This window comes from Hylobates moloch, unplaced genomic scaffold, assembly GCF_009828535.3.
Source record: "Hylobates moloch isolate HMO894 unplaced genomic scaffold, HMol_V3 SCAFFOLD_3, whole genome shotgun sequence".
Lineage (NCBI taxonomy): Eukaryota > Metazoa > Chordata > Mammalia > Primates > Hylobatidae > Hylobates > Hylobates moloch.
In genome coordinates, this window is record NW_026652278.1 from 61,171,898 (window position 1) to 61,185,189 (window position 13,292).

Here is a 13,292-nt window from a genome sequence, read left to right on the forward strand (position 1 = left end):
ACTCACAGTTCCGCATGGCTGGGGAGGCCTCAGGAAACTTACAATCATGTCAGTAGGCAAAGGAGAAGCAAGGTACCTTCTTTACAAAGCGCAGGAAAGAAAAGTGCCAAGTGAAGGGGGAAGAGCCCCTTATGAAACCATCAGATCTCCTGATAACTCACTCACTATCACGTGAACAGCATGGGGGAAACCGACCCCATGATTCAATTGCCTTCACCTGGTCTCTCCCTTGACATGTGGGAATTATGAGGATGATAATTCAAGATAAGATCTGGGTGGGGACACAAAGCCTAACCATATTATTGATGTCATTTTACCAAGGCTTCTCTGAATGTATCAACACCTTTTCTAATTTCCTTGGTGATCATTCTTTTTTGCATTTTAATTTCTCTTTCATGGTGGCATTTCTGATTATGCAATTTGAAATTCATCAGTTTAATAGGTCACACACTTGGGATCTCTATTTCTTAAAGATGGCCTTTATTTAAATAAGACCCCCCAGGGAAAAGCATTCACCGTTGATGCTCCATCAAGCTGGTCCATGAAATATCTCTGGTTCCCCTTTTAAAGGCAGGGCTATAAGCTTTTCCAAGAGTCTTAGTCCCAGCTCTCTGGACTATGTGTCTCTTCTAAATGCTATAATGGCATTAAAATTAAAATCTTAGTCTCAACATTTAGGATCTATATATGGGCTAACAAATAAGCAAGCAAAGAGAGTGACTTTCAAGACTTTCACGAAGTAAGCTTATGCTTGCTTCCCTGTTTTTTGTTCAAATTTTTTGTTTGTTTATTCCTGGTTCCTTCTGAATTAAAGTAGTATTTAAAAAATCTAATTAATTCAGCTACTACATATTAAATATATACTAAGCATATATACACATGCTGTTATAAATTCTGGGTATAAAAAAAGACAAATTTCATACTTTCATACAACTTATACTCTGTTATGGAAATAGAGGCAGGAAATATGTGAACAAATGAATTCTTTAAACCAAAAAGTGATAACTGCTAAAAGGAAAGTAATATAGAGTGATAATGAAACTGATATACAGACCAGTTGGGGGAAGTCTTTACCCTGAGTGGCCAAAAAAGGTTAATCTGATTCTCAGCTCATTCATTCAAGCTGTGACCAGAAGGAACAGCCATGTAAACTTATGTTGGTTTAAATGTTTCTTTTTTGGTTGTTTATTTTCCCTTCTCACTAACCATTTATCTCATTTTTGGCTGTAGCTTTTTATTCCCCTTTTACAATTTCATTCTGTCCCTCCCCATTTCCTCTTTCCCTTCAGACTAAAATATATTCAAATATCCAGAAGTCTCAAAAATCTTGTCATGATCATTAGTCTCTTTTAAGTTACTACCTTGAGTCTCATTGTTTTTTGATCTGCTATTCTCTTGCCTATCTTTTTAAATAAGGTTTTTTTCATTCACCATTTCGTAAAGCAAAAGTCAACAACAAATTGATTAAATCTACTAATTGCCAAACTAGTATCTTTTTAATCATTGTCTTCAAGTAAGACCATTGATTACTCACTGAAATTCTCTGCCCAGCATCCTCCTTTCTATACAGTTACTTTTCTTATTAACACTTGAATGCTCTTTCTTTATCAGATTCTATTTTCTCTGCCCACTTCTTCAAAACTTCTGGTCCTCATGGCTTTACCCTTCATTGTTTTCCCTTCTAGCTCTAAATCCTGTCTATAAATACACCCACTTGAATTATTTATACTATTTTATGGTGAGAAAAGTTAAGAGTCTTCTCAGTGCCACTTACCAAGTTATTATTATTATTATTTTATTTATTTTTATTTTTTTGAGACAGAGTTTCGCTCTTGTTGCCCAGGCTGGTATGCAATGGCGCAATCTCGGCTCACTGCAATCTCTGCCTCCTGGGTTCAAGTGATTCTCCTGCCTCAGCTTCCTGAGTAGTTGGGATTACAGGCGCATGCCACCACACACAGCTAATTTTGTATTTTTAGTAGAGACAGGGTTTCTCTATGTTGGTCAGGCTGGTCTCGAACTCCCGACCTCAGGTGACCTGCCCACCTTGGCCTCCCAAAGTGCTGGGATTACAGGCGTGAGCCACCACAGCTGGCCACCAAGTTGATATTATAATATAGCTATTATAGTTCAGGTTTCTTTCCATATGTTGTTTTTCATATAAATGTATTGATACTTTAAATCAGCAACAAATTATAGAAGGTTAAAAATTGTAATTAAATTATCCAAAATCCAGCTACTAAAACATAATCATTATTTAAACCCATGAAAGTTTAGTTTTGTTTCCTATACAGGCATATACATGTCTATGTTATATAAGTTTGTCTTATATATGCTTGTGATTATATGTGTGGAGAAAGAGACAGAAACAGAGACAGAGAGAAAGAGAGAGGCAGAGACATATACAAACAGATTTCTCAGAATCTTTGCCTGCAGAACTTGAACCATGGGCCAAAACTGAATTACTTTCTATATGAAGAGGAATAAGAAGACATTTAGAAGCTATGGACTAGAGTTGGAAAAATGGCAAGAGTTAAGTGGGAAAAATAGAAATAGACATTTAAAGAGGTATTTTTATGAAATTCCATTTATAATACACAATAAATTTAATTTTCTCACTTCCCAATGAAATCTTCACTGCACATAATCTTTGGAAAGTGGATTTCTTTCAAAAGAATACAAAGTAGAACTGAATTCTATTGTAAAGAGGAAGTTTGGTATAAAACAAAACAAAGACAAAAATATGCATAGGAGAATATCTATGCATCCATATATGTAATAGATTATAAAATTTAGACTACTTTCATACTCTTTTTTTTTTTTTTTTTTTTTTTTTTTTGAGATAGAGTCTTGCTCTGTAGCCCAGGCTGGAGTGCAGTGGCGCAATCTCGGCTCACTGCAAGCTCTGCCTCCCGGGTTCAGGCCATTCTCCTGCCTCAGCCTCCCGAGTAGCTAGGACTACAGGTGCCCGCCACCACGCCCGGCTCATTTTTTGTACTTTTAGTGGAAACGGGGTTTCACCGTGTTAGCCAGGATGGTCTCCATCTCCTGACCTCATGATCCGCCAGCCTCGGCCTCCCAAAGTGCTAGGATTACAGGCGTGAGCCACCGCGCCCGGCTACTTTCATACTCTTTAAAAAACTTGACTTTATTTTCTATAGACTCTTTTCTTGTGGCAGGCAACCATTTGTTTAATCATCCCAATTTTTCTATTATTTTAAATAATTCTATAGTTATCCTGTTGGGGCTCAGAAAAAAAAAAATACACCAAAATGAAGGACTTAGAAGCAGCTTCAGAAGCAAAAGTTTTTCTCTGATTTTTTTTCTGTTCTCCTGTTGCTCAGTTCCATTTTCCCCTGAGGCTAGTCATAAATACTAGAATCCTTCTTCTCCAAGGCGGGTCACAGAAGCCAGAACCCCTTTTCCCCAGAGCTAGTGATGAAACATAAAAATATTATTCTAAAACGATCTCCATCACTCTGTATAACACTAGTCATACAATAATTCTCCTACCTACCTTGTTTGACTGTAGGTCATAAGACCCCTATTCCAGCGAGGGTCTTGCCCCATATCCAGAAGGTAGAAATACATGTTCAGAGAAGCCAAGAAAAATCTAGACAGACAGGCCTTGCTGGGTACCCCACTCAGTCTATTAACATAAGATCATATCTTATTTGTCCCATAGTATTTCTACATGATTGTCCATACTTTATTGAACTTAAGCATAAAAATAAACAATTTATCCTGTGTCTTTGGGTCTTCATTCTGAAGTCTACCATATACACATGATAAATAAATTTCTATGTTTTTTCACCTATTAATCTGCCTTCTGTGAGTTGATTTTTCAGTAAACTTTCAGAGGCCAAGGGTTTCCTTTATTCAAAAAAGTTTGGCCAGGCACGGTGGCTCACGCCTGTAATCCCAGCACTTTGGGAGGCCAAGGCGGGTGGATCACGAGGTCAGGAGTTTGAGACCAGCCACATCAATATGGTGAAACTCCGCCTCTACTAAGAATACCAAAATTAGCTGGGTGTGGTGGTGTGCGCCTGTAGTCCCAGCTACTCGGGAGGCTGAGGCAGAAGAATCGTTTGAACCCCAAAGGCAGAGGTTGCAGTGAGCCGAGATCATGCCACTGCACTCCAGCCTGGGTGACAAAGTGAGACTCCATCTCAAAAAAAAAAAAAAAAAAGTTTATCACTTTATATTATTTCCTTTGGATACGTTCGCTGAAGTATAGTACAGATATGGATACAGATGATGCACATACGAAAAGTTTATAAAGATTTTTAGTTTATGCATATTCCCAAATTACCATAAGACTTACGCCATTTAGATTTTCACCGCCATGCTCTGTACCAACCCTATGTTAAAACTTTTGGCAAATTTGATAGATTTAAAATAAATATTTTAACTATTTTATTTTTAATATTTTTCAAATATTTGTCTGCTGTAATTTTTATGAGGAGAAACTGGTTAATAATATAATCATATTCTCTGTCCATTCTTCCACTACAATATTAATTTTTTATGTCTGCAAGTATTCTTTATATATAAATGGAATCACATTTTTGTTTATCCAGTTATCTATTTACATTTCAATATTGCTTAGGACATTCTATTGATGTACATTTTTTGAAGTTCAGTTTAACAATCCTTTCTTTGTAAGTTATTTTGTATGTAATTTTCATAAACTCTCAATTTTAATATCACTGAAAGATTTATGTACATTTTCTCCATTAATTATGATTTTAAAATAAACAGTTATTTCATTACTCCACCTGAAAGTTATTTTGGGGTATAAATGAATGTACCAATGGTACATGGTACCATATAAATGAATACTACATGGTAATACAGATGAAAGGTTTTCTAAGTGTACTAGGTCTGCTTCAGTGTATCCTTCTGTTCTGTGGCTTTTATAACTACACCACGACTGAATTATTTTAGTTGTTATAGTTTGTGTACATTAGTTACTAGTAGGGCAGCCACTATATATTTTATTGCTTTTTGACTAACTCTATAAAATGACATTTTAAGACAATAACAAACATTTTTATTACTTCTGGAATATGCCCACAATGTACATTTTTTTCATGGCTATCATTAAGTGATTGTAACTTCAAATATATCCAGTTTTCATCTCAGAAGCAAAAGATACCATTATCCTGATTATGCTATAAATCACTATAACTAAAATTATATAGCTATGAAACTCAACCATGCAGATAGCTCCAATACCAGCGAAACACTTGGTTTACCAAATTCTTTGTAGAAGTCACATGCTAGTATGATACACAGAGCAGATGCCTGGGGAAGGGGAAGGTGAGAGAGTATAAGTGGTGTCTAAACCAATTCCACTGAAGTTTATGAGAAACTTGCCATGTTTATTTATTGATCAAAACCTCTAGAACTGTACACCTACAACTTTCTAATACTATATTTGCTTTTGCCCTACCACCTGATTTTTGGCACTTGACACTCAGAGAATCTTGCAGTTTCACTAATTAAGACTAATATTTTTAGTCATTATGAATATTACACATCATTTTCTGCATAATTACCTGGTGAAGTCTGTCATCTCCATCATGATCATACACATGTTCTTGGCCAGAACAATGATGTCGTTGCTTGTATCATCCCATATCTCAATCTCAGCATCCAGCTTACTCTTTACTTTCTTGAAATCAGCAACTTGCTCAGCAATCTTTTCTTTTTCTGCCTCAGGCAGTTGAGTCATCTTAGCCTAAAACATGTGGTAATTAGAATTAAAATCATTCCATTATGTCAAAAGCATTTTAGGAATAAGTAGATATTATAGGATATTCATAAAACTTGTTCATTTAAAATCAGAGGCACAATATAAAGTCATTCAATTAAAACTTTCCAGGCTTAATATTTCATACAAAAATCTATTAAATTATAATAATTTGCTCTAGAACTATAATGTTACATTTAGAATAACACTGTAGAACTTGGTGTCCAACATACTTAAATCCATTTTATAAAATAAATGTGGGACTTTGCAAATTTCTAATACACTTCAAATTTTAAATTAACATCAATTTGGTGTAATGCATCACCTTTGCTAGAAAAGTGCATATAAAAAGGTGGAAGTATAACATAATTTAACTTGAAATGAGACTATGTCTACCTATGTGTATATGTACAATTACAGGATGAATTGGTCATGCCTCAACTTTAACATAATAAAGAAAAAACAATGATGCTTTTGGTTTGAATTTTCTGTAAATATCTTAGCATAATGCTTGACACATATTGAATGTTCCATAAATGGTAGCTATTTCTTATTCAATAAGATTATCAAAATATTTTCATATGTCTAACACATTTTTTCATTTTGTTTGTATTTTTTCTATGAAGAATCAAATTAAGCCACACGAGACTAAGTTTTTACTGACACAAGTGTTATTTCTTAGCCTCTGAAAGTAGTTTGTAGTTTCTTTTCTCAGGAAATGTGTCCAATGTGAGGTTGTAAGAGAGGAGCAACTTTTACTACTGCTGGCATATGGCAAAGCATGTAAACGAAGACACAGCTCACTAATTCTGAAATGAAAAGTAATATGCAAGCACGTTAAGTAAATTATAAGCCACCAACCTATTAAACTAGCTCACAAATAGAAATGGGTTTTCTCCATCTTGACTACCGGTCATTATTCTCTCCATTCTCATAAAAAGTGTTTAAATGTTCAAATTACGATAGCTCTAGATGGGTTCAACTGGGGCTTCTCTTTACGTTCTGTATCTCAGAGGTCATAAATCTGTGATGCTAGATCTAATAAATAGTGCTGAATATACACTGGTATATTATGGAAAATTATTTACTGTTCTCATAATAAAGTTAAAGCTATTCAAGAGCTGAACTGGCTAAGTGTATTCCAAGTTCTGTTACTTGGAATGCCACTGATTTCCAATACGACCTTGAGGAAGTTACTTAACCCTCCTGTCTAAGTTTCCCTAGACACAAAATGACAGTAATTGCAACTGCTATCCACCTGCCATGCAGGGAACAGAGTCGATTATTGGATAAGATTGAGACTGACCCTGTTGTGGACAGGGAGCTCATTGGTTGCACTTCATCTCCTTAATAACATCTCAATTCAAATGATGAATTATAACAGACATTTACCTCTGACAAGATAAGGGCCAAAAGTTGGGCAATAGTTTGCAAAATTAGAAGTTCTAGAGAATTCTGGTCCTTTTTCTCAAGGGGAACAACAGCAGCAACAAAACATTAAGTTACCGACACCTTTGCAGAAGGTTTTAAGTGCTTCTATGATTTATTATATGTCATCAATCAATTTCAACCACCCTGAAAATTCCAAAAGAAGACTTAAGAGAATACTTGATGTTTAGAAAGTCTAGGTGAAAAATTCTTTATTGAATTATTTTTTGCAGGTTAAACAAAGAAACTGAGGTACAGAGCTTAAGAAAAATTAGGTAAGTAGAATATCTCTGATGTATATCACCAGGTGGCTATATATTTAGGCTTCTGCTTACATCTATAAAGCAGAACTCTGATATAAATAACTGTCAAAGGCTTTTTGAATCATTGCCATCTGAATAAGATTATATTGTGTATCTATTGATCTTGGAATGTGTCACCAAACACAAGAAAAACAACTGACACATATATGACAGACACTCTTCTAGAAACCATGAACACATTTAAACTTCAATCTTCATAGCAGCCCTGTGAGGAATTATCATTATCCCAATTTGTAAGTGAGGAAATTGAGTCTCTCTGAAACATTAAGTGATTGATCAAGATTATAGTGTCAGTCAATGGTAGAATCAGGATGTAAATCAGAAAATATAGCTCTAGAGTTTTTGTTCTATCACTAAGCCAACAAACATTAATAATATTGCCCACAATATACCAATATATACACATTCTCCATGACGGTATTTCTCTATCACTTTCTACCTTTGAAAGTAATTGTTCTCCAAAGAATAGTCACATTGTTTAGAACCTACGTTTCAAAATCTTAAACTATATACCATGATCTTTACCTGACAGGCTGTTTTGGACATCAGATGATATGTAAGAACACACTTTTTAAGCAAAGTGATGTTAACTGTCAACCATTACTTACACAAATAGATTCAGTTCTTTACTCTCTGCAGTGAATCTCAGAACTCTATTTATAATATTATGCATTATTTTTCAAGGAAAAGTTGTGTTATCCCAATAGCCTATTAGGCATTTTTAAGCATAGATTTCATTTACTATTTTAACTCTAAAAGAGAGGTCAGCAGAATCTTTCTGTAAAGGACAAGATAGTGATATATGCTTTGCAGCTCACACCGTATCACTGTTACTCAGCTGGCAGAGTTGTTACTCTGTTACATTGCAAGAGCAGTCATGAATACTACATAAACAAATCAGTGTGGCCCTGTTCCAATAACACCTTATTATAGACATTGAAATTTGAATTTTACATAATTTTCACATGCCACAAATATTATTCTGATCACATCTGATTACATCTATTCTGAATTTTTTCAACCACTTAAAAATGTAAAGGCCATTCTTAGCTCATGTACAAAAGCAGGCAGCCGGCCAGATTTGACCTGTTGACTACAATTTGCCAACAGCTGCTATAAAACTTTCCTATGACCAGGGAACACAGATTTTTATTGTTTTTCTCTGTCTTCATTACCCTTACTTTGTTTATAACTCCTGAAAGTACTGACCAAGTGATCCCTGAAACATTTTCTTGTTTTTGTTTGTTTTGATTTGTTTCGAGGCAGAGTCTTGCTCTGTCACCCAGGCTGGAGGGTAGTGGCACGATCTCAGCTCACTGCCACCTCCATCTCCTAAGTTCAAGCAATTCTCCCACCTCAGCCTCCCAAGTAGCTGGGACTATAGGCGCCCACTATTGTGCCCAGCTAACTTTTGTATTTTTAGTAGAGACGGGGTTTCACCATGTTGAACAGGCTGGTCTTGAACTCCTGACCTTGTGATCCACTCTCTTGGTTTTGCCTTCCCCTTACATCCAACTGCCCCTTCTCAGAGTCCTCCATCTCCCCTTATCTGCCAAATGGGCATCTCCCAAAGAATCTGTGCTGACCCTTTTAACTTTCTTCATTATCTTCTCCCTTAGCACACTCATCTACTTTCTTTCTTTTCTTTTTTACATTGGGAAATAAAATTGTAAGTACTTACTATGCACCACATTATGTTCTGAAGTGTATATACATTGTGGAGTACACAATGGAATATACTATTCAGCCATAAAAAGAATGAAATCCTGTCATTTGTGACAACATGGAATCTGGAGGAAATTATGTTAAGTGAAATAACCAGACACTGAATGATGAATGCCACACGACCTCACTCATATGCAGAACCTAAAAACGGTATCACAAAAGGAGAGAATAGAGTAGGGGTTACCAGGGGCTGGGGTAGTGGGGGAGGGGGTTTGAGAAGATGTTGGTCAGACGATAAAAAAAATTTCATTTAGACAGGAGGAATAAGTTCAAGAGATCTATTATACAACATGGTTGACTACAGTGAATGAATAGTAAATTGTATTCTTGAAAAATGCTGAGTGAATGTAAAGTGTTCTCACCACAAAAATGGTAACTGTGTGAGGTAATGCATGTGTTAATTAGCCAGATATAGTCCTTCTACAGTGTACATATACGTCAGCTACTTTCATGACTTCAGCCATCGCTGCTATGAAGATTCCTTCCAAACAACCTCTTCAGTCCTGTTCTCCTTTCCAATACTGTGATCAGCACATTCACTGCTGTTAGGGATACCTGATCACAGAAGGATGAAAAACACACTCAGCCAAACCATTTATCCTCTTGATTTTCATGTTTCTCAGTGATACTTCCTGCCTTCTAGTCTTGAAGTTTTATATTTTAGAAAATTATTCTCTTTTCTTTAGCCTATTCTGTCAGTTGTCCATTTTATCCTCTATCACATCCATTTCCCTCTACATATTAATATTACCATTCCTGCTGTCTTCTGGTCTTAATATTCTCCTTTGTTTTAAATCTTCTTGCTTTGCTACTGTTTGATTCAATCTTTCTGAATATGATGGAATTGTGCAATCCTTCATCTAATCTCCTTATCTTTACATCACCTTATCAAATAAAGGGTATCAATTCCTCAAACACCACCATTATATTTGTTTGATTAAAATAGAAAATTCATATAAAATGCCTAAATCATAAATGTACAGTTGGAACAATTTTCACAAACAGAGCTAATCCATGCACCTACACTCAAATCAAGAAACCTTAAAAAGATTACAGGCACCCGGAAGCCTCCTTCTATCTTCTGCTAGTCACTATCTCCTAAGGGTAATCACTAACTTGATTTCTAAAACTGTAGATTTGCCCATGTTTTAATCTTATAAAGGTGTAGAATCATAGCACATGAATTCTTGTGTCTGGTTTTTTGTATTCAGCACTTAAATGCTTGAAATGCATCTATTCTGTTGCATGTAGTTATATTTTGTTTATTCTCATTGCTCTATACAGATATTATTCCATTCTACAAATATATCTATATTTCTATAAATTTATTCATGTTTTTCTATAAACAATATTTTGAAAACTATTCCATTTTTGGCTATGATAAATAATGAGTATTCTTGGACTTTTCTTTAGGTGCACATATGGGTGTATTTGTCTTGAGTATGTATCTAGGAGTGGGATTACTACATCACAGGGATCATCATAACCTTTGTTTCTACCGGCTTTTCAATCTCATCCCATCTTACTTCCTTCAACACACTGTACCCTTAAGCTAAGCTAAGCTATTTGTTGCTGCAGGTAAATATCTTGAGATATTGCCCATTACTTATTTTTGCCCATCTTCCCTTCCCCCAATTTGTTGGTCCAAATTTAATCATATTTCCAGGCCAAACTCATATAGTATATGCCCCTTTCTCCATCCTTCAGGTGTGTGTAATTATTCTCTCAAAATTCGTAGAACATGTTATCAGTTCTTCCCCCAGATGTTCATATTGTTCTTTCTTGTAGTCTAATCTTGTGAACACAACTATCTTATCTCACTTACTAGAGATGTTGTTGAAAACAATATCATCTTTCAGAATAATAATTATGACATTACACATAATTTTTTATTTGTATTTTTAGATGTATTGTCTCCTTCCCCTAGAAAATAAGTTCTCTTAAAGTAGGAACATACTGCATGATAAATGTTTGTTTGTGATTGTTAACAGAAATACTCGAGAGCTAAAAAAAACCCAGACTTTTGAGCTCAAAATTTCATACCACTGATCTTGTATTTTCATTGTCACCCACATTTACACAAATGCCAAGCTTTTACTTCTACACAGATCTTAGATTCATTTCTCTAATGCATTTTTCCTAGTATTTTTCAAACTCAGGGCCTTATTATTCCTCCATAACTGTATTAATAGCACAATTGATCATTTTTCATCTTCATATCTGCTTATTAATTGTTCTATGCTCATTACTACTGCATAAAATATTGATACGCTTACATTATTTATCTGCTTAAAAAATTTAAATGACTATAATTACCCCTTAAAAGAGACAAAAGGAAAAGAAAGGAAAAAAGTGACATAATAGGAAAAATGCAGAAATTGTGGTCATACAGATCACCATTCAAATTCCACTTTTGCCAAGTATTAGTTATCCAGCAATTAACAATCCTAAACCCTAGTTTCATATGTTAAATGATAATAAATTTATAGGGGTTGCGTGAGAATTAGTTACGTCTATAAACAATTGTACCTGGAATATATTCGGGACTGAGTAAATGATGCATATATAAATAATGTATCTAAATGTATCACCTTGGCCTCCAAGACTTTCCACAATATGGAAAAGAAGGATAACTGAAATATTCATGTAATCTACCTCACAGAGCCTAGGCAAGAACCAAATGAAATATTTTAAGTAATTGCTTTCCATAAGCAATAAATACCATAGAAATATAGCACCATTATAATTATCTTATTCTCAGAAGCCCCAGAATCCATGTCACTTATTTTGCAGATAAGAAAATTGTCCCAGAAAGGGGAGATGACTTAAAAGAACTCTCCAGCTGGTTAGTGACAGATTTGGTGTTTCAGTCCATGTGTCTTCATTAGTAGCTTTCCCTTTCCACAATTTTTTTTTTTTTGCTTTCCTTAACTATAACTTTTTTCATGGAAACTAAATTCTTAGGTAAATCATATAACTTTGCTAATTTCTCTATCCACGAAACTGGATGAAACATAGAAATATTATTTTGTTAATAAATAATCCACAATTATGATTTTTTTAATTTTATAAATATTAGAGAATTTCTAATTAATTCACATCACTCATGTGAATGGGTAGCTAGAACTCAACATTCAAAATAAAATGTTTGATAAACTTTAAAAATATACACATGGTATATATACATATTGGAAAAATAGTTCTCTAATGATAACTCATGTTCTTACATTCAGAGTGTCTCAAATTTAATAGTGACTGTATGTGTTTTCTTAAAATAAGCCTAGAGGCATTTGGGAAATAGATGTATTTTTAATACATCGAAAGTATAAATAGCATAGAACACTTTGATGGAATTTTAGAAAATATAAAGTGCTTTTGGCAAAAATTCAACCTAATTAAAATTTTGAGAACAAATTTATTTAAGCAAGATTTATGCATTGGTATCTTAAGCATACTAAATTGTGATCTCGAATATATTCCTGAGAATTCATTAAGAGCAATTTTCTGTAATATTTTAAAATTAACATTTAGGAATTGGAGTTGGACTTTAAGAAGTGGTATGCATTTCTACATTTTTATGTATAGACCTCTAAATCAGACTTAAAATATATATTTGCTTTAATTAGCTCTCAGTTTCCTCAATCATCAAAAAAAAACCCCTCTTAACACCCAGTGGGTTACTTTCACAGTTATAAAACTGTCTCATTTTATTATAAAACTTTATAGGCTTCAGGGACTGGGTCGAAACAGAGTAAATTATCAGGTATATTTGATTGATTATCTATGTCTTAAATATAATAACGATAGTGATTGATATTTGTTCACACTTCCAGTATGCCCACTCTATTGAGCACTTTTGAAAAAATTATGCCATTTAAATAATAATATGATGAGGCAGCTATTAATATCCATTTGTCATAATCATGGAAATGAGTTCCATAGGGAACATTTGCAGGTTTCCTATAAATGAAACCCTCTCCAATGTTTTCTTTCTTTTTCATAAGAAATAGTTATATTTTATCTGTGAATCTAGTTTCTGTCCTTGTTCTAGAGATAAATAA

At 34.4% G+C, this 13,292-nt stretch overlaps 1 protein-coding gene across 1 annotated transcript in view; it reads right to left on the reverse strand.

Moving 5' to 3' along the window:
- CTNNA3 (catenin alpha 3) overlaps positions 1–13,292 on the reverse strand; it is a 1,859,096-nt gene that overhangs the window by 177,166 nt on the left and 1,668,638 nt on the right. Inside the window, exon 15 of the mRNA XM_032138296.2 lies at positions 5,562–5,743. Within this exon, the coding sequence (XP_031994187.1) occupies positions 5,562–5,743 (182 nt within the window). The remainder of the gene's footprint in view (positions 1–5,561; positions 5,744–13,292) is intronic.